This window comes from Bos taurus, chromosome 11, assembly GCF_002263795.3.
Source record: "Bos taurus isolate L1 Dominette 01449 registration number 42190680 breed Hereford chromosome 11, ARS-UCD2.0, whole genome shotgun sequence".
NCBI lineage: Eukaryota > Metazoa > Chordata > Mammalia > Artiodactyla > Bovidae > Bos > Bos taurus.
The window spans coordinates 98,221,415-98,246,064 of record NC_037338.1 but is presented as its reverse complement, the minus strand read 5'-3'; the positions used below and the strand labels follow the sequence as shown (position 1 = coordinate 98,246,064).

General features: G+C 56.6%; 1 protein-coding gene across 1 annotated transcript in view; it reads left to right on the top strand.

The window, feature by feature from the left end:
- The window catches only part of NIBAN2 (niban apoptosis regulator 2), a 52,482-nt gene that overhangs the window by 25,617 nt on the left and 2,215 nt on the right, over nt 1-24,650 (top strand). Inside the window, exons 2-13 of the mRNA XM_002691626.5 lie at nt 6,431-6,561; nt 9,936-10,064; nt 13,302-13,407; nt 14,571-14,738; nt 20,154-20,269; nt 20,807-20,911; nt 21,008-21,170; nt 22,375-22,562; nt 23,271-23,426; nt 23,825-23,941; nt 24,068-24,175; nt 24,278-24,389. Of these exons, the coding sequence (XP_002691672.3) occupies nt 6,431-6,561; nt 9,936-10,064; nt 13,302-13,407; nt 14,571-14,738; nt 20,154-20,269; nt 20,807-20,911; nt 21,008-21,170; nt 22,375-22,562; nt 23,271-23,426; nt 23,825-23,941; nt 24,068-24,175; nt 24,278-24,389 (1,599 nt within the window). The remainder of the gene's footprint in view (nt 1-6,430; nt 6,562-9,935; nt 10,065-13,301; nt 13,408-14,570; nt 14,739-20,153; nt 20,270-20,806; nt 20,912-21,007; nt 21,171-22,374; nt 22,563-23,270; nt 23,427-23,824; nt 23,942-24,067; nt 24,176-24,277; nt 24,390-24,650) is intronic.

Below are 24,650 nucleotides of genomic sequence, written 5' to 3'. Positions count from 1 at the left end.
CTGTGGACATTGCCTCGAGGTAGAGGCCGTGGGTGGGCAGTGGCTCCCTGGGGTCGCAGAACACAGTGGTGGCTGGGCACAGAGCCCCAGACTTCAGGGGCTGTCCTCCTGGGCTCATAAAGAAATCACGACCCCCACAGGTGGTTCCATGACAACCCCAGGAAGGTGCTCAGGAGCTTTTGTGAACTGATGAGTGGCATGACCTTTCGTAAACCATTAACCTTTCTGGGCCTTGGTTTATTCCCTTGTAAATGGAGGATTTATTTACCTATATTCACCTCCAGGCCATTTGAAGACTTTGGGGGTGTGCATGGGGCCCTGTGTCTGAGTGGGGAGAGCTTGCCTCCTTATTCGGCAGGAGGTGCTGGGAGGGGGCCCCAGGAGGGCCCAGCGATTGGCCCCGGTGCCCCAGGAGTCCCCCCAGGGTCAGGTGGGAGCCCGGGTTCCCACATGTGCCTTGCACAAGGCCAGTGTCCTCACCTCCTCACCTCTGTGCAGCTGCTTCTTCCTCGGGAGCCCTCCCTTTGTCAGGTTTTTGTTTATTGAAGAGCTACTGATCCTTATTATTTTGTGATTCTCTTCCTGGTCCTTTTTTTTTTTTAATGTCATTATTGGATTTTTTCAAACTATGAAAGCTATACCTGCTAATAAAACTTCCAAGCAAAGTGAGGGTGGGATGATTTGAGAGAATAACATTGAAACATGTATATTATCGTATTTGAAACAGTCGCCAGTCCAGGTTCGATGCATGAGACAGGGTGCTCAAGGCTGGTGCACTGGGATGACCCCGAGGGATAGGGTGGGGAGGGAGTTGGGAGGGGGTTTCAGGATGGGGAACACATGTACACCCATGGCTGATTCATGTCAATGTATGGCAAAAACCACTATAATATTGTAAAGTAATTAGCCTCCAATTAAAATAAATAATTAAAAAAAAAACTCCCAAGCAGTCTCTGAGCACCATGATTGTGGTTATTTGGTCGCTTAGTCATGTCTGGCTCTTTGCGACCCCATGGACTGCAGCATGCCAGGCTCTCCTGTCCTTCACCATCTCCTGGAGCTTGCTCAAACTCACGTCCATTGAGTCGGTAATGCCATCCAACCATCTCATCCTCTGTCACCCCCTTCTCCTCCTGCCCTCAATCTTCCCCAGCATCAGGGTCTTTTCCATGAGCTGGCTCTTTGAATCAGGTAGCCAAAGTATTGAAGCTTTAGCATCAGTTCTTCCAATGAATATTCAAGGTTGATTACGATTATAGCAGCCACGTTTGTGGAGGTCTGGAATTGGATTCTGGGTGTGCTCATTTTACAGATGGGCGACTTGAGGCTCTGAGAGAGCTGGATAGCTTACGGGACCGGGGTCTTCAGGACTGGGATTCTGGCCGCCTCATGGGGCCTGAGGTGGGAAGGTGGGCTCTGTCGTTACCCTCGTATCTCTTTATCTGACAGCACCTAGGCCTGAGTCAGTGCAGGAAAGGAAGGAGGAGATGTGTGGGAAAGTGTCAAAGGTGGGTGAGGCCGGCACTCTGTCCTCTTCAGCCTCTCCCAGAAGCAACCTGGTTGCTGGGCAACCCTTCCCACCCCGCCCTCTCGGGGGAGGGATGCCCTGTGGGCAGTGGTCAGAGCCTGGCATCAGGAGGGGTCAGCGGGGTGTGGGCTAGAACCCTAACTGCTTTGGTCTGGGTGTGTGACCTCAGGTGAGCCCCTCACCCTCTCTGGCTCACAGTCCCCTTCGGGGTGTTGGTGCTCAGGCGCTTAGTCGTATCTGACTTTTTGCGACCCCATGGACTGTAGCCCGCCAGGCTCCTCTGTTCATGGAATCCTCCAGGCAAGAATACTGGAGTGGGTTGCCATTCCCTTCTCCAGGGGATCTTCCCAACCCAGGGGTCAAAGCGGGGTCTCCTGCATGGCAGGTAGATTCTTTATCACTGAGTAATTGGGGAAGCCCTTTGGGGTGATGAGGCCCCGAATCCCTGGCCTGTGGTGTCTCCAGAAGCCATGGGGGGAGAGCAGGAAGAACTCGTACAGGCAGGCGTGAAGGAGAGAGGGACACTTCAGGTCTCAGGGACCACTCACAGACACCAGGAAGGGACACTGAGTCATAAAACCCCTCTGGTGACTCCAGGGAGCTCACCGCTGCAGGGGGGCAAGGAGGGAGAGAGAGTGGGGTGCTGAGTGGTTTTTACAGGGAGAGGGCTGCCCAGGCTGTGACCCTCCTACCCCTACTGGAGCTTTGCAGGCCGGAGGAGCCTTCTCCAGGCCGGGATGCCCACCTACATCCTCTTTCAGCAGCATCTGGCCGGAGGGGCTGCTAGGGACACTTTTCAGGACTCCTCCCTGGGAGTTGTTTGTCCCTGGAGGCGACTGGACCCCCTACCCCACCTTCCTCCCGGAGGTCTTTCCAGCCCCGACATCTCGCCCCCCAACTCCTCATCCTCTGCACCAGCACGTGGCGGTTCCTCCAAGTTATCTTAGGACATCTCTCAGGAGTGGGCTTAGGGGTTACCAAGAAGCCACCCGCGGCCCTCTTCCCCCTCGATCTTCCCTTTACAGTGCCTCCTCTGCTGCCAGACCTCAGCTGAGCTCCCCAGTTCCCTGGCGCTGTGTCGGGACCCTCCTTCTAGTCCCTGATCTCTCGCCCAGCCTGGTCCACAGCCCCCCAGGGTGTGGCCCAGAAGTGGGCACTCAGTAACTGCTTGGCTCAGCCCCTGCCTGTGCCAGGCGCCCCCCTCCTAGGGTTCGTACTCAGTCCTTAGAGGCCAGCCTCCCTCTGTCTCCCCATCCATTAGGCTCCCAAGTTGGGGAGCAGATTTGAATCACTGAGAGATCCCGTGTTCTCCAGTCTGTTTGCTTCTGGAATCTCAAATGGCAAAGAATTTATTTGAAAACAGGTCCAGGTATGTATGGTCCTCGAGTTCCAGTGGCAAGGCACATCTGTCATCGCAGCTGGGTGAGATGGGCCCAGGGCCCATGGGGTCGTCTTCTCCTTCCCTCTGAGTGAGGCACCCCACATTTCCGCCTCTCCCCTCTCCATTCTCTGCCAGGTGACTTCTCCCCCTGCTGCTCGTGCCCTCCCCTCCTGGACTCTGGTCCCACAGCCTCACTTGGATAACTCGTCTGCATCCCAGCACGAGAGATGAATTTCCTTCTTCCCCCTACTCTGCCCCTCTCAGTTCCACTGCTTCAGGCCTCACCTTTGCCTTCTGGCCCCATCTGGGTCACCTCGTTGTTTTTCACTTCTTGGCATCCTCTCCAACCCACAGTCCCACCCGACATGGGCCTCAATGCCCCTTGAAAGGGTGATTCCTGGGCCTTCTCCTGGCTGGGCCCTCCCTTTCCTGTCCTCCCCAGTCCAGCCTGGGGCCTTCTGCACCCAGACACTCCCTGCCTGGATGTGATGTCTGGGCTTTGCTGACTTGGCAGCTAGGAGCATGCTATGAGTCAGGCAGACCTGGGTTTGAGTTCCTGGCACAGGATGGGAGTTTCCTCCTGGGGGTGTCTCCCCAAGGGTCAGAGCAGTTCCTGGCCCCTCTGGATATGATGCTGTATCAGGCTGGGTGCACCAGGGCCGAGGCAGGCATCCTGGAGCTGTGGCTAGAGGACCCTTGAGATCCAAGGGCCAAACCTACCCATCTTGCCTGTTGGGAGAGTGCCCACTGGGTGTCTGTTGAGGCAGGGTTGGGACCAAAGCCTGGGCTGGAGGCTGAGAACCTGGTTCTCCTGTCCTGGGTCTGCCACCCTCCTGATCCCTAAAATGGACAAACCATAGCACCAACTCCCTAGGGTTTTCGTGAAGATTCTTTGGGGTCATGCATGTAAACCTTCCTACCCCATCGACTGGGGTTAACACTTAATAAAAGGGAGCGACTCTGATGATGACATGTTTTATTAATATTATTATTGTCTGCTTTCCTTTGTTGTTCAGTCTCTCAGTCATGTCCAAGTCTTTGTGAGCCCTGGACTGCAGCACACCAGGCTTCCCTGTCGTCCTTCACCATCTCCCGGAGTTTGCTCAAACTCATGTCCATTGAGTCAATGATGCCATCCAACCATCTCATCCTCTGTCATCCCCTTCTCCTTCTGCCCTCAATCTTTCCCAGCATCAGGGTTTTTTCTAATGAGTCAGCTCTTTGCATCAGGTGGCCAAATTATTGGAGTTTCATCTTCAGCATCAGTCCTTCCAATGAATATTCAGGACTGATTTCCTTTAGGATTGACTGGTTTGATCTCCTTTCAGTCCAAGGGACTCTCAAGAGTCTTCTCCAGCACCACACTTCAAAAGCATCAATTTTTTGGTGCTCAGCCTTCTTTATGGTCCAACTCTCACATCTGTACATGACTACTGGAAAAACCGTAGCTCTGACTTCATGGACCTTTGTCTGCGATCCTGTTTTCTCTATTTGGCCCCAGTTCATCGCCCCATCTCTTCCCCCACCACCCCCTCCCACCTCATCGTTTTTCAGAACAATTCTCATGGCCTTTGAGAGAGTTCTGGTTGTTTATGGTCTTTAAAAAATAGGCATTCAAAGCAAATTCCTCATTTGTTCTCCCCTTACTACCCTGAAAACAGAATCTGAACAGACATGAGCTTGTTCCAGGAAGGGAAGCACAGGCCTGTGAAGAGGGACCCATGGGCTGAGCTGCCTCTGGAAGGGGTGGAGGGAGTGGATCTGCCACAGACCCTTGGTGTGGGGAGTGGCACCTCCTCTCAGCCTGGGCTCCAGGACTGCATTCCAGCGGTCTCACTCACTAGCTGTGTGACCTTGTGTCAGTGACTTAGCCTCTTTGAGTCTCAGTGTCCTCTGTAAACGCGGATGACACCAACCATACCCCATATACCTATTGCACGCGTGCTAAGTCACTTCAGTCACGTCTGACTCTTTGCAACCCCTTTGGACTATGGCCTGCCAGGCTCCTCTGGCCCTGGGATTCTCCAGGTAAGAATACTGGAGTGGATTGCCATGCCCTTCTCCAGGGGATCTTCCTGACCCAGGGATTGAACCTGTGTCTCCTGTGACTCCTGCATTGCAGGCAGATTCTTTACTGATGGGCCACCAGGGAAGCCCCACGGAGCTATTGAGAGGATTAAATGAAGCACTGTCCTCCTGGGTACTCTTGCTATCTAGGGACCAGCGGTGGGAAGGATGGCGTCATGTCAGCCCCTTTTCATTTGAGAAAGGACCAGGTCTTTGGAACCTTGAGTCCGAGACTGTTAGAGGTGGTAGGGCCTGTCCATGATTGAGTTGATTCTCCCAGTGTACAGGGGGAAACTGAGGCCCAGAGGGGAGCTGCACAGTGGGCCAGCACAGACCCAAGTCCAGCTACTTAGGACAGGGAAGGCTTGCCAAGGAGGAGGCCCCTTGGTGTGGGTCATGACCCTCTGTGGACCTCAGTTTCTTCATCTGTCCACGGGGAGGCCTGGGCAGCTAGTGCTGGGCCTGCCCTTGCCCCTGGGACATCCCCTTCTTTGTTTAAAACCTGCTTTAGCAGGTTTAGCAGAAGAGAGAGGCCAACAGCCAGTGACTGCAGAGTGGTAGTTAATCCGGTGGATGAGTTCATTTTAGAATGTTGATCTTTTTTTTAACTGCAAAAAGAGTCATGCTCATAAAATAATTCAAATGCTAAACAAATGAATAACGCAGAACCTGAAACTCTCCCTCTGCTTCTCATTCCCACACTCAGATGTGCCACCCTTAGCAGCCTGGAGTGCTGCCTCCTGGACCTCTTCTTTGAGGTCCCCAAGGGTAAATAACGCACATGCACCTACAGGAATAATCTTAAATGCGATGCTGTTCAACGTGGGAGTCTGCAGAGCTCCTGACGTGGCAGAGCGCGGACACCTCCTTTTGTTGCGTGTACCCAGGTCCCCTTCATCTTCTGTCCGACCTCAGTGAACTGTTGGGTATTGAATCATTCCCACCCCCCCATGCACAGTTGGCTTGTTTCTGGCAATTTCTGGTGCATTCTGTGGGCTGGATTCCTACAGGAGCAAGGGCCCCCATGCACACTTAGAACTGTGCACACGACCACCCTCCTCCTCCAAACACGCAGTCCTATCTTGCCACTCCCCCAGCTCCGGTTAAAGTGCCTATTCTCCGCATTCCAGCTGGTCTGATGGGGAAAAGGAAATCTTCCCGTTTGCATTCATTTGCTGGCTGGGGAGGCTGAGCATCTTTTCACTTGTCTGTCGGTATCTAGTGTCTCTGTTGGTTTGACCGTCACGGTCATCGCCCCTTTTCCCGCCCAGAGGCTCACCCGGCCGTGTGTGGGAAAGGCCCCACCCCGGCCAGAAATGCAACGCAGATGTGAGTGCGGAGCCCGTGTGGACGGTTTTATGAGCTAGGATTTGGGGCAAGGCGGATGCCCCTCCCTGGTCACTGCTTGGAAGCAGTCATGCCAACCTCAGAGCCCGTTTATCCTTCCCTTTCAGAGAAGACCGGGAAGATCCTGACGGAGTTCCTCCGATTCTACGAAGACCAGTATGGCGTGGCCCTCTTCAACAGCATGCGACATGAGATCGAGGGCACTGGGTTGCCACAGGCCCAGCTGCTCTGGCGCAAGGTGAGAGGCGCTGGGCAGAGGCGGGGCGGCCTCCGAGGGCCTGGGCAAGGATCCTTCCCTCTCTGGGCCTCTGTTTCCCATGGTTGCTGGATGGTCTTTGAGCGCCCTACCCCGGCTTCTGAATAGGGAGGTGACCTGGTTGTGGCATCGATGCCCCCGTGGGTGCCTCCTCCCAGAGCCAGACCCTCCTCCTGCCGGGCTGGGGCTCTGAGTCATCTTGACAGGCCTGGTCCACGCCCAGCTCCTCCTCTTAGAGTCTACGTGCCCTCGAGCTAATGAGCTCACCTCATGGGGCCTCAGTTTACTCACCTGTGAATGGGGATTGGCACACCTCCCGTGCCAGGTGGCCGCGAGGATTAAAGATCTGTGGGCCAGGTGCCTGGGGCTGGACAGATGCTTGGCTGACGTGTCATCATTTCTGGCCTTGTCATTAGCCTCTTATCAGTGGTAGGGTTATGTTTGCACAGTAAAGGTTTGTCCAGGAAGCTGCCTGTTCCCCACTGGGGGGTCAGAATGGGCCAGAGGAGGCTAGTAGAGCCTCCCAGGGTGGGGATCCTGTGGTCACCCCTGGCATCGGGGTGGGAATGGCACTGAGGAAGTGGGGGACAGGCGGCACCGGTGGGGCTGAGCACTTGGGGTGAGAAGCCAGGCCTTGGCTGTTTCTGGGGGTGCTGCAGTGGGCCCTTGTCTGGGTAGTCTGGGAGGGCTTCCTGGAAGAAGGGCCATCCCAGCTAAAGACCTGATGGGAGAAGGAATATCAGACCCAGGCGGTGGCATGTGCAGAGGCCCAGAGGTGAGCCCATGGCTTGCTTGGGATGGTGGAGGGCAGGACTCAAGCCAGGTTCCAGATTCCTGACTTGATTCCTCTTTCTGCCTTGACCCCTAGCCTGCCTGGGTGGAGGGAATGTCAGGGCTGTGTGTCAGAGCATCACCTATCACTTTGATTTGGGGCCCAGGAAAGTCTGTCTGGTCTCCTGATGTCATGGCAACCTGCCGACCTGTGACAGCAGAGGGCAGCTGTGGCCTGGGTGTCTGGCAGGGGTATACCTATGTGATAGCAGAGAGGGCTTTGGACCCACCTCAGAGAGCTGCTTCCCGTGGGCTGCTTGCTCCCCTATTTGGAAGGAAATGTCACAGGCAGCCTGAATTCTAATAACCCAAGACAGGAGCGGGGTTGCATGATGCATTCAGCATTTACCCTGCCTGAGAAGCGCCTTTCACACTCATCAGGTTGAGTGTTCATGGTCAGAAAATAGATGCGACGTGTCAGCAGGAAGACTAATATGAAATCAGCCACAGTTTCAGAAGAGGAGGGATTTTGGGTCCCATTTGCCACTCACAAAACTGACCATCATGAGGCTAAGTCATGGTAACAATAGAAATCATTATCATCATCACATAAATTGTTAGAAATAATACTACAATTAATATAGTAATAGTAGTGGTAAAAACAACAGTTCTTTTGCGTGGGTGCTGCTCATCAGCTGGCATGACATGGCTCAGCGGGACTGTGATTATGACCCGGCGCCCCTCCCAGAGGTGGACACCGGGGCTCAGGGAGGTAGAATTGCTTGTCCAGGCTCCCAGGGTGTAGGCTGCCGGAGCCTGGGGGCCTGTGCTCTCACCGTTCCCCGAAGATGCCCGTCAGTGGCATCAGAGAGCTTTGCAGAGTGCAAAATATTTGGCCTGGGCTGTTTCCTGGGTTCCACTTCTTGCAGACCTTCCAGTGGAAACACGACTCTGCCATTTGAAAGTCTTAAAAATAAAACCCAAACCCACATCTGTAAACCAACCAACCAGCCATTACGGGCTGTCCAGGATCTGAGGGTGGACTTTAGGGGGCAGGGTGCCGAGCCCCACTCACCCGGGGAGGCCTGAGTGAGTTCCGGCTCTAAGCCAGAGTGGAGGCTGCAGACCCGGGGGAACAAGGGTCTGCCCGGGTGTCTGGAGAGCTCTTTGTGCTCCTTCTTTCTCTCTCACAGAGACTGGAGCTCAGGAGCTGGAGTGAGAGTAGGCCCCAGTCTAAATATAGACCATGCAGCCCGGGGGAAAGCCCACTGTCGGTGGTGTGGTGGGGAGGGGGTGCCTGGTGGAGAGGGGGGAACCATTTTCTTTTCCTGTAAATATTTTTGTCCCTGGGTAGGAAGCAGTCTTCGGGGTCCTATTGTTTGAGTACAATGGGCCCTCATTTTCCAGGAATGTTTTGGCATTTCCCCTCAAGAGTGGCAGGGAGGTTGCTGGGGAGAAGAGGCCCGGTGAGGAGACAGGCCTGGGGGTGGGGGATGCCTTGGGAGAGGCTGCTCACCTCTGACTGCAGCTGCAGAGCTCCGAAGCTAGGAGAGGTTAGGCCCCAGTCAAATTATACCTTCTCCCTTTATTACACAGGACACATGTTGCTTTTGCAGAAGGCCCCATATTTGTTGTAGAGCAGACGGAGGCTTCTGAGAGACAGGAACCCTTGACTCCTGTGCTCCTCCCACCCAGGAGCAGGGCTGTTCCCTCTTGGCCTCCTGTTATCTCCTTTCCGGAAGCTTCCCCGGTGCTCAGGCTGTTTATTCTCCCTTCCTCCTACCCAAATGTCAGTCTGAGGAGCCGGGAGACTGACGTAGACAGAACCCCAGTAGTGGTCATGGCAGCTCCTGTGTATTGTACTGCCTGCCCGGTGCCAACTGCCTGCATGATCCCTGCACGTCTCGTTGCGGCTGTCACTGTCCCATTTTACAGATGAGGAAACTGAGGCTCAAAGACGTGATGGGGCAGGCCTGAAGTCACACTGAGGCTGTGGTAGAGTCAAAGCTAGGGCTTTGCAGGGAGGTCTCAGTGTTTCTGCTGCCCACGCTGGGCACGAGTCTGCCAGGGTGTTGGTCAGATGGGAACACTCTGGGCTGAAGTCCCCTCCTCCCCCATCCGGGTTTGTGGAGACCATCTTGTCACCTGTCAGAGCTGGGGAAGCTCTATGGCACCACCTCCGTCAAGTTTGTGTTGCCCTGAGGGGAAACAGGCCCAGAGCAGGTGCCGGCGGGCCTGTCCCCTCCAGCCGGAGTGACCGTGGCACAGTCACACTGCAGGGGGAGTGGACGGGGAAGCAGCCTGCCTCGGGCTCTGGAGACTGTCCCGAGGAGGCCGCCGTGTCTGCTGGGGCCAGGACGGAGCGGGGTCCTGCCTGGCTCCCCCGTCACAGTGCTTGGCCTGCACTCTAGTCCCGGCATCACAGTGCCTCTGGCTGGACCTAGAGTGGGGTGGGGGCCTTCGCTGCTCCCCAGCCCCATTTTCCCCATCTGCCAAATGGGTGTGACGCCGCGCTGCCTCGCAGGCCTCGGTGAGGAGTGACGTCAGGGCGGACGGCCTCACTCCCCGCCCCTCGCCGCCCACAGGTGCCCCTGGAGGAGCGCATCATCTTCTCAGGGAACCTCTTCCAGTACCAGGAGGACAACAAGAAGTGGAGGAACCGCTTCAGCCTCGTGCCGCACAACTACGGGCTGGTGCTCTACGAGAACAAAGTGGTGAGGCGCCCCCCGGGCCCCCCGGGCCGGCCCAGCGCTTCTTCCACATCCCCGCAGCCCCCTACTCTGCGACCGTTAATGCTGCATGCCCCCCGACTCCTGAACGTGAGACCCCATATGTCCACCCTCAGCCAGCCACCGCGCCCGTCTCGCTGTCACCAGATGCAAAGCCAAACCTCAGCATCTTTCCCTTCACCCTTTCCTGCCTGCCTAAAGCTGGGGGCCCCCTCTCTGAGTGGCATTTCACCCATCCAGGCACCCGGCTCGCTGGGGGTCCCCTTTCACTCTGCCTCTCCCCCAAGAAGCAGCCCATCACTGGCACCGGCTCATCCCCATGGCCCTCCCAGTCTCTCCACCTCCAGGGCCCTCCTCCCCCATCAGCCCCCTTCCTGCCTTGGGCTTCCACAGTCACAGCAAACTGGCCATTCCCCTGCCTCAGAGCACTCCTGGGTGCTGGTCCTGTCTTTTTTCCTTCCTGATGCCTCTGCTCGCAACTCCCTGCCTGAAGCAGGGAAGCTGGGGGATGACTGTCCTTTTTTAAAAAATTTATTTATTTTGGTTGCGTTAGGTCTTTGTTGCTGTGTGTGGGCTTTTTTAGTTGTGGCGAGTGGGGCCTGCTCTCTAGCTGTGGTCCATGGGCTTCTTGTTACAGTGGTTTCTCTTGTTGCAGAACACGGGCTCTAGGGTGCTCGGTCTTAATAGCCCAGCAGCAGGTGGAATCTTCCTGGACCAGGAATCGAACCCGTGTCCCCTGCATTGGCAGGCAGATTCTTAACCACTGGACTGCCAGTCTGGGGATGAGTGTCCTTTGCCTTGGGCCCTCGGGGAAGACCAACCTGGTTGAACTACAGACCCAACTTCTTCTGCCACACATTCCTCTAGAACAGCCAAAGGACAGGCTTGAGCACTCTGTTTTGAGGCAAATTAGTGTTGTTCAGTCGTTCAGTTGTGTCTGACTCTTTGCGACCTCATGGGACTGCAGCCACCAGGCTCCTCTGTCCTCCACTATCTCCTAGAGTTTGCTCCAATTCATGTCCACTGAGTCGGTGATGTTATCTAACCATCTCATCATCTGCCACCCCGTTCTGCTCTTGCCTTCAGTCTTTCCTAACATCGGGGTTTTTCCATTGAGTGGGCTTTTCGCATCAGGTGGCCAAAGTATTGGAGCTTCCGTTTCGGCATCAGTCCTTCCAGTGAATATTCAGGGTTGATTCCCTTTAGGGTTAACTGGTTTGATCTCCTTGCAGTAGAATAATACTTTGGCCACCTCATGTGAAGAGTTGAATCATTGGAAAAGACTCTGATGCTGGGAGGAATTGGGGGCAGGAGGAGAAGGGAACGACAGAGGATGAGATGGCTGGATGGCATCACTGACTCGATGGACGTGAGTTTGAGTGATCTCCAGGAGTTGGTGATGGACTTCATGGGGTCACAAAGAGTTGGACATGACTGCGACTGAACTGAACTGAACTGAACATAAGCAGTCAGGAGCAACCGATGCCTCAGGGCAGCAGTTCTCAGTGCACAGAATCACCTGGAAGGCTGGTGTAAAAACAGGTTGCTAACTGTGACTGATTCATGTTGATGTTTGACAGAAAACAACAAAATTCTGTAAACAATTATCCTTCAATTAAAAAATAAATTCCATTAAAAAATAAACCTCCAAATAAATAAATAAATTATATTAAAAAAAATTCCAAAAAACAACAACACACACCATGTTGCTGGGCCTACCCTCATTTGATTCACGTCTGCAGTGGGGCCAAGAATATGCATTTTTGACGAGTTCTCATGTGACTTTGATGCTGCTCATCAGGGACCACTTTGAAAATCATTGCCTGGGAGGTTTCAGCTGCTCTCAAGAAATATGTTGGGTGGTGACCCCTAGTGGCAGGGTGCAGCATGGCAGCCCTGCTGTATGAGCACCTACATCAGAACTATTTTTTGTTCCCACTGGTCTAAGAAAGCAGTTGTTCAGTCGCTCGGTCGTGTCCAATTCTTTGTGACCCCATGGACTGCAGCGTGCCAGGCCTCCCTGTCCTCTACTATCTCCTGGAGTTTGCCCAAGTTCATATCCATTGAATCAATGGTGCCATCCAACCGTCTCATCCTCTGTCACCCTCTTCTCCTATCTTCAATCTTTCCCAGCATCAGGGTCTTTTCCAGTGAGTCGGCCCTTCGCATCAGCTGGCCAAAGTATTGGAGCTTCAGCATCAGTCCTTCCAATGAATATATTCTCCTCCCAAGGGGCCTTGTGTGGTGCTCAGGACCTAGAAAGTTAGTGGGCAGTTCAGGGTAATCAAAAACCCTGGGCTCTAGAGGCTGACAGGCCAGGTCCACGTCTTAGGTTGGCTACCTTACCAGTTATGTGATGTTGGGGCTCGTAATGGTGCTCACCTCTGGATTGTGAGAATTCTGTGAAATAAAGCATTCAGGGCCCATAGGACAGTACCTGGTAGGTAATGATAGTTGCCTACCACTAGGCTAGTGACAGCTGCTCCTTGTAGAGGCGGCAGTAGCAGTGGTGATAACATTAGGTTGGCCAAAACGATTTTCCAGGTTTTTTTCCTGTAAGATGTTACGGAAAACCCCAAATGAATTTTTTGGCGAACCCAGCCATAATCACATCAGGTCGCTTACTGACCCTTGCTGTGGCGGGCACTGTGCTAAACGTTACCCAGTTATCTCCCTGGGTGCTTAGGGAGCCCTGTGGGGTAGGAACTATTATCACCCCGGTTTTATAGATGAGGAAGCTAAAGCATGTTGCTGTTACTTAGTTGCTAAGTGGTGCATAGCCCACCAGGCTCCTCTGTCCATGGGATTCTCCAGGCAAGAATACTGGAGTGGGTTGCCATTTCCTTCTCCAGGGGAATCTTCCTGACCCAGGGATTGAACCGGTGTATCCTGCATTGGCAGGTGGATTCTTTACTGCTGAGCCACCAGGGACGCCCAAACTAAAGCACAGGAGGTGTTATTCTTGACATCACACACGTAGTACTTAGTGAAGCTAGGATTTGAGCCCCGAGCCTGGGTGCTGCTCAGGACACCATGTTGCCTCTAGTCACAATAATGATCAAACTCCATCTCTCTCTTCTCTTCCTCTCCTCCTCCTCCTCCTCCTCCTCCCTGTCTTGGGCAGGGAACACTGAGTGGGGCCCTGGGGCCGGGTAGAGACATGGGGTTTGGGCTTGGCCATACCTGTAGCTGCCTCCACCATCTCTCTTGCCCCCTCCTCAGGCTTATGAGCGGCAGATCCCACCCCGAGCTGTCATCAACAGTGCGGGCTACAAAATCCTCACCTCCTTGGACCAGTACCTGGAACTCGTTGGCAACTCTTTACCAGGTAAAGGGACCACCCATCCCAGGCCAAGTGCCCAGGGATTTGGCCGTAGAGTGTGGGGGGCATCCCTGGTTCTGGAACTCCATGTTTGCAGGAACAGCAGCTGGGCTAGAGCTGTGGCAAGTGCCCAGCACAACCTGAACCTCCAAGGGGGGGGGCCTGAGAGGGATTTGCCTGAAGTCACCCAGGGAATTGGGGCCACGCCAGTGTGAGTCCCACCCAGCCCCCACTTCCTGAGCCTGGTGATCACAGCTGTGCAGGGGGCTTACTCTGTACCCTGTCCCTTCCTGGGTCCCTGAGAGGTTCCCGGAGAAGATGATCCAGGTGCCCCACTTTGTAAGCTGCCAAGTCAACGCTGCATTTGTGGGGAGCCATCCTAGGTGACCCCACCCCATCAGAGACACCCAGAAGCTTTGTGGGATCACGTCCACCTCTTAGCTGATCCCAAGGAGACCAAGGGGTAGTGAGATGCCCCTGTGTGGGACTTGGTGATCGAGGACTCAGCTAGAGTCTGGTTTTCCTGGATTCCAGCCCCTGCACTGGGAGGGCTGACCTTGGGGTGTTGTGGAGACCCCACGAGGTGCTGTGTGTGTGGTGAGCCTAGCACAGGGACCCAGAGCCAGGACCCAAAGAAGAACTGCCATTGTCCTGTTATTAACAGGAGTGACCAGGTCACAGCCCAGGACCACTTATCTCTGTGGATCTCGAATATCCATGCGGACAAAACAGAGAGAAAAAAACCCCCTTTTATTTATTCTGTATCCCCTGCCCCCACGCCTCCCTCCTACTTTGGACATTTAAGCCACCCTTTGGCTTCTGCAGCTGAAATTTGAAGGGAAACCCAAGATAGTAATGCTTGGCCCTTGACCCTGAGGGCTCCAGCCCTGTGTTATTTGTGCCTCCTGCGTAGAGTTTAGAACTTGACCCCAGGGAGGTGGACGCATTACCAATGCTAAGAATTGCTGCCGGTGGGGCAGGGGGGGCAGGCCTTCTCTTAGCCAAGCTGTGGAGACTGAGAGAAGCGGCCTCCCCATGGACTCTGGTCATTCTGGGACAGGCCAGCCCTCTCTGGACCCAGAGGGGCAGGGCGAGGGGTCAGCTGCTGGCCGTTCTCTGGCCGAGGGAAGCCACAGAGGGCAGCCGCTTAGTGGGTGCTGTCTCCACAGGGACCACACCGAAATCGGGCTCTGCCCCCATTCTCAAGTGCCCCACGCAGTTCCCGCTCATCCTCTGGCATCCTTCAGCGCGTCACTACTACTTCTGCATGATGACGGAAGCCGAGCAGGACAAGTGGCAGGCCGTCCTGCAGGACTGTGTCCGACACTGCAACAATGGTGAGCCACCCCTTGAGGCCCCGGGAGCTGGGAGGGGTTACCGGGTGCGTTGCTGAGTGGTGACACCTAGTGGCCGACTGTGGTGTGGCACCCCTGCTTTATGAGCCGTTTTCCTTTTCCTTCTGGGGTTTTAGAAACCACGGTCAGGTCAGTTCAGTTCAGTCGCTCAGTCGTGTCCGACTCTTTGCGACCTCATGGACTGCAACACGCCAGGCCTCCTGTCCATCACCAACTCCCGGAGTTTACTCAAACTTATGTCCATTGAGTCAGTGATGCCATCCAACCATCTCATCCTGTCATCCCCCTCTCCTCCCGCCTTCAGTCTTTCCCAGCATCAGGGTCTTTTCCAGTGAGTCAGCTCTTCACATCAGGTGGCCAAAGTACTGGAGTTTCAGCTTCAGCATCAGTCCTTCCAGTGAACACTCAGGACTGATTTCCTTTAGGATGGACTGGTTGGATCTCCTTGCAGTTCAAGGAACTCTCAAGAGTCTTCTCCAACACCACAGTTCAAAAGCATCAATTCTTCGGTGCTCAGCTTTCTTTATAGTCCAACTCTCACATCCATACATGACTACTGGAAAAACCATAGCCTTGACTAGACGGACCTTTTGCCCTTAATGTCCCTGGTGGCTCAGTTGACCTTCCCTGGTGGCTTAGTTGGTAAGGAATCTGCCTGCAATGCAGGAGACCCAGGTTCAATCCCTGGGTGGGGAAGATCCCCTGGAGAAGGAAATGACAACCCACTCCAGTATTCTTGCCTGGAAAATCCCATGGACAGAGGAGCCTGAAGGGCGAGAATCTATAGAGTTAAAAAGAGTCAGACGTGACTTAGCTACTGAACCACCAACCACCACTTTTCCTTCTGGTTTTTGGAAACCATTGTCATGCTGCCCTTAACCCTCTCCCTTGATGAAGACTGTTCTGTGACGCTGAGAAAAAAATATAGGAAATTGTTTCCGAGGGATGTGGTTGTTGAGCTCCTGAATCACAGAATAAAAACCCTGATTCTGCCACTTTCCAGCAACATGATCTTAGGAGACCAACTTGCCTCTTGGAGCCTCTGTAAAATGGGGACAATATTTTCTCCTGTGTCTGAGAGGGTTTAGGAAGATTCACAGTTCTTGGTAAAGATTTTTTTATGGTGTCATTTCTTTCTTATCACTGACCTGCCTGGTAGTGTAGGAACTTCACTTCCCCACTCAGGGCCTCGTTCTCGTCTATAAAGTTACAAGGTCTCTTCCACCTCACTTACTCATTCAACAAACCTTTCAGTGTTTCTCTGAGCCAGACCCAGGCCTGGCTGGGTGCTGAGAGTGCAACAGGGAAGCAAGACCTGGTCCCTCCCCCAACTCACTGCCAGCAGCCTAGGGATAGGGGGGACAGATGTTAAACAGACGAGGACACCAGGGGGTGATGAGTCAGGACTGTGCTAGGTGCTGGGTGGGAGCCACCCAGGGAGCTTGGAGGGTGTGTATATACTGGGGGTTTGCTGAGCTTGTATGGGAGGAGGGGCTGATGAAGGCAGCATCCTTGAGGAGGCAGTGGTTCAGCTGAGACCTGAAGGATGCATAATTCTAGAACAGAGGGAGGTGTGTTCCAGACAGAGATCGCAGCGAGCATGAAGGGATGCGTGGCGTGGGGGCGCTTCAGAGGAAGACGCATGAGGCCCTGAACTTGGGAGGGGGTGCCCGGAAATGGGACTGGCGAGGCACTGGGGTCAGGTCTGGAGGGCCTCATGAGGCTCAGAGGAGTTTGATCAGAAAGGCTTGATTGTCTCTTGGTGGGAGGGTGTGGGGGACAAGGGGCTTTCTGCCCCTGAGGGAGGAACAACCATGTCCCAGACCCTGAGCTTCCCTCCTGGTGACTGGGCCACCGCTCCCCCCACCATCCCGACCCATCTCTGCTCCACCCTCCCTGGCTGCTGGCGCACCTCGGGCACAGCTCCACTTGGAGGCCAGACCATGGGCACCCACGCCTAGAGGCGGGCCGTGCGGTGACTTGGCTCACCTCACCTGTCCTCTGTCCTCTCCACTCTCCAGGGCCGCCTCTGCCCTGGCTGGAATCTGCTGGGCGGCAGGAACCAGGTCTTTGGTCAGGCCAAGCCCTGCCATCCACAAAGGGCCTCCTGTTTCCAGGTCCCTGGGGGCTGCGGGGCTAGGACTGGGCGGAGTGATCTGGGCTCTGACCGCCTGACCCGGGGTACCTTTTCTCCTCCCGTCCTCCCCTTTGTCCCTGGCCCAGGCCCCTCCGTCTCCAAGTTTCCAAGGCTAATGGCAGACCTGGCCAGGTGACCCCAGGCCAAGCTGGGTGGGGACCGACCAGCGGGAAGAAGAGCTGACATTCATTTCCCCACATGCACAATGGTGGTTGTGATCAACTAGATTGCTAGATTATGGGGAGGAATCAATGGGCGGGTCCTGGGGAGAGCTCTTGGCCCTGTGCCTGGCACATAGCGAGTGCTGAGCTGGGAGGCTGAGCGGGTCTGTGGGCAGGCGGGGAGGCCGGGGGAGAGCTGCTGGGGCCGGGTGGGGAGCAGGGGCGTCCTGCAACTCGGTGTCAGGAGCTGATGGGGCGGTTTCAGAGGAGCCTCCCCCGCCCCTCCCCCGCCCCAGAACTGTGGGAAAGTTCTCAGCTTCCTCGGAGGCTGGGTCTGGAATTTGTGGGGCCTGGAATTGCTCATTCCGGGGGCTGCCAGGAAGTTGGTGGGGAGGGCCGGAGGAGGCCAAGCTGGGTGGACGCCAGCTTGTCCAGGGTCCCCCTCACATCCTGCATTCCTGGAGCAGCTGGGGGCAGCAGGGGCGCTGAGCTGGGCTTCAGGGTGGGCCGGGGGTGCCGAGGTCAAGGCCTCTTCCTGTCTGCCCGCTGTCCCCGCCTCCTCTGCGGGACTGAGGAGTGCCGCTTCCTTTCTCAGCCTGACCCCAAGGACCCCACGGGCGGGCGGGAAGCCTCCAGGTCTCGCTGGAGCCAGTGGGCCCGGGTTCCAGCCTGGGGCAGCCACCCTCTAGTGATTGTGTGACTTTGCTTCCCTGGGCCTTGAGAGCCACCGGCCCCTCTGAGAGCTGCGTGCGGGAATGCGTGTGGGGTCTCGGCCTCAGTCTACGGGGGCTGCCGTAACAGCCTGGGTGGCTTCAACAGCAGAAGTCAGCTTTTGCACAGTTCTGGACGCTGGAAGCCCCACATCCAGGTGTCAGCAGGGTGTTTTCTTCTGAGTCTCCTTGACTAGGAGGCAGCCAGCGTCTTCCTGGGGTCATCGCATAGTCCCTGCTCTGTGTGTGCCCTGTTTCTTTGTCCAGATTTCTTCTTATAAGGACACCAGTCATATCGGACCAAGGCCCGGCCTAATCCCCTCCTTTTAACTTAATTACCTAAGTCCTGGGCTTCTCAGGGGGCGCTAGTGGTAAAGAACCCTCCTGCCAATGCAGGAGACGCAAGAGATGCAGGTTCAATCCCTGGGTCGGGAAGGTCCCCTGGAGGAGGAAATGGCAACCCACTCCAGTATTCTTGCTTGTAGAAGCCCATGGGCAGAGGAGCCTGGTGGGTTTATAGACCAGGGGGTCACGCAGAGTCGGACACGACTGAAGTGACTGAGCATGCACACGCATGCACCTAAGTTTCCGCATCCAGACATGGCCCCTTTCCGAGCAGCTGGGGGTCAGGACTTCAGCGCAGTACTTTGTCGGGACACGAGTCAGTCCCCAACAGCCAGGCTTGGGGGGAGGGCTCAGGAGAGGCCACCCTCACTTTTGACTCAGCCCCTCGGCATGCAGAGTAGGGATGTCCTGAGGGTCTGAGGCTGCACGTCTGACCGGCCAGAGCCTGGGATGTCACCCGCCTCCTTGCTGATGCCCAGCCCGTCCTGCCACCTGGAAAGCGGCCCCTGCCCAGCACGCCCAGCTTGCTGTCTGCAGAATGCAAGTGCCCGTGCATGAGAGAGGCTGCGTGTATAACACACAGCTGGATTTTCTAGGCAAAACCCGGTCTCAGGGAGACAGTGTCTCCCTCCTTAATTAAGCCTGCCTCCTCCCCCAGCCCAGCTGGGCAGCACCTGCCCCAGGGCTCTGTGGGACCCTCCTGCTCTGCCCTCGTCACTCCCTCCTGGGTGCAGGTTCTGAAATGCTCATGGCCCCATCCCAGTCCTGGGAGCTGCCACTGCCAGGCTGGGTTCCAGGCCAGTTTGTCCACTGCTGAGCCCCACTCCAGCCCTGAACGGCAGTGATTCCTGGGTCACCCGGATGGTGGGAGGAGAGGCCCTCTCCACGCCAGAGAGGGGCTTTTTCTCTGTGGGGGTGACTCATTCCATAGTCATCACAGTGGGAGCTGGGATTTTAGAGGCCCCGGCTGCTGTTTGGCTCTGGGGACACAGCGGTCAGAGGCACAAGGCCAGGCAGGGGGCCGCCTCCTGCCAGGCTCTGAGGTGTTTAACCACGTCTTCCCAAAGTCAGATGTTGCAACTTCCTGCAGCCTGCCTCCCCAGCACCCAGGCGGAGGTCCACGTCTTGTTCAGCAACCCCCTGATCAGCACGGGGGAGGTGGGCAAACTCCTCTGGGCCCCCACCGCCACCTCCTCTAACAAAGGCAGCAGAATGGTGTTCCCAGCCTCCCGGGTGCACAGCGGTGGGCACAGCGGACCCAGGGCCCCAGGAGCCAGTCGGGGCTGCAGTTCCTGGCGCAGGGAGTGCCCACCAGGCCTGCAGCCGGGCCCTGGCCTTCCCAGTCCACACTGTGGTCCCTGCAGCCCCTCCATGGGTGTGAGCGGTCAGGCTGGTCATAGTTCTCACTGTTCAGAAGGGAACGCTGAGGCCCTTTAGGGTTCGATGATCTTCCACAAGGCTTGGCAAATAACAGCCAGGGAGCCAAATTGGGCCCATCGCCTGTCTGAGTAAATCCAGTTTTATTGGCCTGTTCGTTCACACCCTGTCTGCGCTAACTTTCCTGCTACAGCAGCGGGTGGAATGGCTGGGACGGAGGTCACCAGCCTGCAAAGCTGCGTGCATTTACCATCTGGCCCTCTATGGGGGGAGTGTGCAGGCCCCTGATGGAGGAAGGGTCTCTGGGCGCCTCTGGTACCCGCTCTGCTGTGTTTCGAGGCCTCTCCTGGTGGGGGGAGGGTGGGCTCCCCCAGTGGTCCTGGCTCTGCCACTCACTGGCCTTGGCCCCTTGGTAGTGGCCTGACCTTGGAACCTGTTTCTTCATCTGTGAAAGCAGAAGCAACGACTTTGCCCACGTGTTGCACTGGTGGGAGGGCTTAAGGAGATGAGGAGGGTGCGAAGGAGGGTTGTCTTGCTGCTGCTGGCGGATTGTCACTGCTGTTAACTGTCACTGCAACCTCTCCTGTCGCTGTTACTGCAAGAGAGTGGGGGCCTGGGGCGGGGGCCATCCTGCCAACCTCCTCCTTCTGTCCCTCTCCCCGGGCAGGGATTCCCGAAGACTCCAAGGTGGAGGGCCCTGCATTCACGGACGCCATCCGCATGTACCGCCAGTCCAAGGAGCTGTACGGCACCTGGGAGATGCTGTGTGGGAACGAGGTTCAGGTAAGGCTGGGGAGGCTGCGGAAGTCCGCCCGGGGCCCAGAGGGTGGACTGAGCACGCCGGCGGGCCCCAGGGCACTGGCTGCAGTTTGGACCCAGATTACCAGCTTAGGTTCGGACGGGTGGAGGCTGAGGTGGGCCACACAGGTGGTTATTTTTGTTCAGTTTGTTACCCAAGCACCAACCCTGGCCTAGGGGCTGGGTGCCACTGAGAATAAGAGGGGCACAGTCCTGGCCCCTAGGGAGCTCTCTGTCTAGCAGGAGAAACACATTTGACTTCCGTGTGCCGGCAAGCAGGGCTGGGGGAGTATTCTAGATGGGGAGGCTGCACGCGCAGAGGTCCTGAGCTGGGGCCCCTGCTGGATCCTGCAGGACAGCCAAGCAGACCATCCGGGGCCTCTGGGAAGGATGCTTGGGAGACAGGGCAGTGGGGACGTGGAGCAAAGGGCAGCTTTGAGGGGGGCTTGAATGGCCGGGTTTGCCGGAACGTGGAGAGGGGCTGGGCATGCTCCGAACCCTGCCCCTGCCTCCCGGTCCCAGATCCTGAGTAACCTGGTGATGGAGGAGCTGGGCCCTGAGCTGAAGGCAGAGCTGATCCCCCGGCTGAAGGGGAAACCGCAGGAGCGACAGCGGCAGTGGATCCAGGTGGGTGGTCTGGGCTCAGGAGTGGGGGTGGGGGGCCCACGGCTGCCCGGCACCCCCAGCTGGACGCTGACACCGACGCCGATGCCCTGCCCACAGATCTCGGATGCCGTGTACCGCATGGTGTACGAACAGGCCAAGGCACGCTTTGAGGCGGTGCTGTCCAAGCTGCAGCTGGCCCGGCCGGCCATGGAGGCGGTCATCCGCACCGACATGGACCAGATCATCACCTCCAAGGAGCACCTGGCCAGCAAGATCCGAGGTAGGTGGGCCACCTGCTCTGGTTGGCATCACGGGGTGGGCGGGCTGGGACCACCCACCCTCGGGGGTCAGGCCTCCCTCCTGCCTCTTTCAGGGATCCATGTACATGTCACAGCGATGACTTGATTCACTGATTATTTTTTAAAAGCCAGAATTAAATCTGAGCCCTTGTTCTTCCAACCCCTGTGAGTCATTTGATGGCTGTTATTTCTTTCCTTTGGCCTCATGTACAGCCAGTGGGATCTTCATTCCCTGATCAGGGATCGAACATGCGCTTCCACTGCAGGAAGCCTTAACCACTGGATCACTGGGGAAGTCCAGGTGGCTTTTGTCTCTGTAGACCCAGATCTTGGTGACCTAAGTGATGTTAGGAGGTTCCGGCCTTCTGTTCATCTTCGGGCAATCAGATTTATTATGGGCCATTTTAGCAACATCACCTGGACTTCGGGTGGCCCACGTTGAGCCTGCCTGTCCTTTCCCGGGTCAGGTGGTCCTCCTTTCTGTCCTGAGCCTGGTGGGATCCTTTTGCTCACTGCCGCGCCCAGCACACACCCCCTGGCCATGGTTGTGGCGGTCATTAGTTCCCCGAGGGTTACTCTGTACCACTTGTACTCGGCGTGAGCTGGCGAGGACACTGAGCTGACATTTATTGTGTGGAACAAGCAGCATTAGCTGGACAGGGGAGGAGGAGGGACGTCAGAGCACCCTTGGGTGAAAATGCCTTGGTGGGACCTCTTGGAGATTGTCCCTGTCCACAGTTTAGGCTGAGCCAGAGCAGAATTTGGGCTCAGGGTTTGCACAACCCAGAGACTCCTTGAATCCACTGGAGCGTTTTTTCATTTTTTTTTAAAAAACAAAGGAGCAAAAAAAAAAAAAACAAAGGAGCAAGATCCCGCTCCGGCTCCCAAGGGTGGGTTTTCTCTTCCTCCATCTAAATGGAGAAACTGCTGACCTTGAGACCTTTACATGGCCATTTTCTTCATCTCTGGACATCATAGTTTCAGGAATTTGAGGATCCGACCTGAAGATGCCTTGTTATCTGTGCTTCACTGTTAACCATTCCTCAAGAACCCTTCCCTTTGCTCATGTTGTCACCAGTGGTCTTCTCTAAAGAGTGACACAGCCGCCTGCCTCTAGCCTAGGGACCTGGGACAGTGGGGGTTGCTCCTGGGAGTGCCGTCCGCTAACCGGCTCCCTCGGCGCAGCCTCCATCCTCCCCAAGGCGGAGGTTTGTGTCCGGAACCACGTCCAGCCCTACATCCCGTCCATCCTGGAGGCCCTCATGGTTCCCACAAGCCAGGGCTTCACAGAAGTGCGGGATGTCTTCTTCAAGGAAGTCACCGACATGAACCTGAACGTCATCAACGAGGGTGGCATCGACAAGCTGGGTGAGGTGAGATGGGCCCTGGGCTTGGTTTTGGGTCTGGTCTGGCCCCCATCAGGCCCTCACTGTGATGAGGGCAGGCCCTTTCCCTCCTGGGCATGACCTGTGAACAGAGGATCTGCAGGAGGCATGGAGCCGGGCACGTCCACAGGTGCCATTTCTGTGCCCCTCACAGATGGAGCCGGCCCCTCACTTCTGAGTTAGCTGGTTCTCGGGTTGAACGGCCTTCCACAGACCCCGTGTTGGGGTAGTCAACTGCCTGGAGCCCCACATAGTCGTCAGGTCTGGCAGATAGAATTGGCCCTGTGATCTTAGCCTCTTCTCCACCCTAAACTGAGGAGTTCCACTGACAATAATAATCATAGACTTTGAGAACCATAGAGGACCCTGGAGATCATGAAAACCCATCTCCAGATTTGGAGGCTGAGGAAACCAAGGCTCAGAGATGGTGAGCGATTTGCCCAGGGCTGCCCAGCACTCAGGCCGGCCTGGCCCCACACGCTGTGCTGCCATACCCCTCTCCTGCCTGCAGATCCTCGTCTTTCCTGTCCCAGGTCCTCCAGCGCTTTCCCTGGTGATCACCACCCCCGGATGGCCTTCCCTGGTGCCAGTGCCAGCCCCGGGGCTTGTACTCAGAGGGCCCAGGGGCTGCGGGGGCTGCCCGGCCCCTCCGGCGGCCCCAGCTCAGGTCCGTCGTGTGTCCGTGCTTCCCTGCAGTACATGGAGAAGCTGTCCCAGCTGGCGTACCACCCCCTCAAGATGCACAGCTGCTACGAGAAGATGGAGCCGCTGCGGCTCGACGGGCTGCAGCAGCGTTTTGACGTGTCCAGCATGTCTGTGTTCAAGCAGCGAGCCCAGATCCACATGCGTGAGGTGGGCACAGGGCTTGCTAGCACCCTGGCTCTCCCCGCAATCCTGCATGTTCTCTCCTGCTCCGATCTCTTGGCCATGCTCTCGGATCTGTTTGGATGCCTGTCCCTCTGTCTACCTGGCTAAGTCAGACTCACCTCTTGGGTCTCAGAGACCCCTTCCTCCAGGAAGCCCTCCCAATTCCCTAAACTCCTTCCCACAGGGCCCAGACCCTCTGTTCCCCTGGGGCAAGGAGGGCTGGTGCTGGTGCCTGGCAGTGAGCCAGCGCTCTAGATGTTCAGCATAGGAGTGAGCTAGTGAAGGGGTGTCTGAGTGCCTGGACACTCCTTCCTCCCAGGGGGGCACCCCTCCTCCCCAGGGGGGCACACCTTCACATGCCCTGTGGTATGCTCCGCCTCCAGCAAATGGACAATGCCGTGTACACCTTCGAGACCCTCCTGCACCAGGAGCTAGGGAAGGGGCCCACCAAGGAGGAGCTGTGCAAGTCCATCCAGCGCATCCTGGAGCGGGTGCTGAAGGTGAGCTGCTCGGCCAGGCCCTGTCCCTCTACCCCGGGAGGGAGACAGGGGCCTGGGTGAGACGGGGGTGCTGATGGAGCCCCCTGACCCGGAGCTCCCCACGCCCCGGCCCCTCTTTCCCGGCAGAAATACGACTACGACAGCAGCACCGTGCGGAAGCGCTTCTTCCGGGAGGCGCTGCTGCAGATCACCATCCCATTCCTGCTCAAGAAGCTGGCGCCCACCTGCAAGTCGGTGAGCAGCCCTCCACACCCGCCTGCCTCCCGCCCCCCACCCAGAGCCTGACCCGCAGCCCTGACTGCCCTTTCTCTGCCCCACGCCCGCCCCGGCCGGCAGGAGCTGTCCCGGTTCCAGGAGCTGATCTTCGAGGACTTTGCCAGGTTCATCCTGGTGGAGAACACGTATGAGGAGGTGGTGCTGCAGACGGTCATGAAGGACATCCTCCAGGGTCAGTGCCGCCGGACCCTGGGGCGGGCGGCTGCAGAGCTGGGTGGGGCTGCCCTGCTGTGTGGTCCCTGTTAGGACTCTCGCTGCTGGAGGGTGGCGGAGGTGGGCGCCCAGAGGCTTCCTGGTGGGGTCAGCTAAGCTACAAAGGGGAGACTTAGGCCGTGGGCTGTGGTGGGCCCACTGTTCGTGGTATGGGCCAGGGGCAGCATCTGTCCCCACGCCTTAGTTACGTTGAGGGTCCTTGGCACTTTAGGGAGTGTCA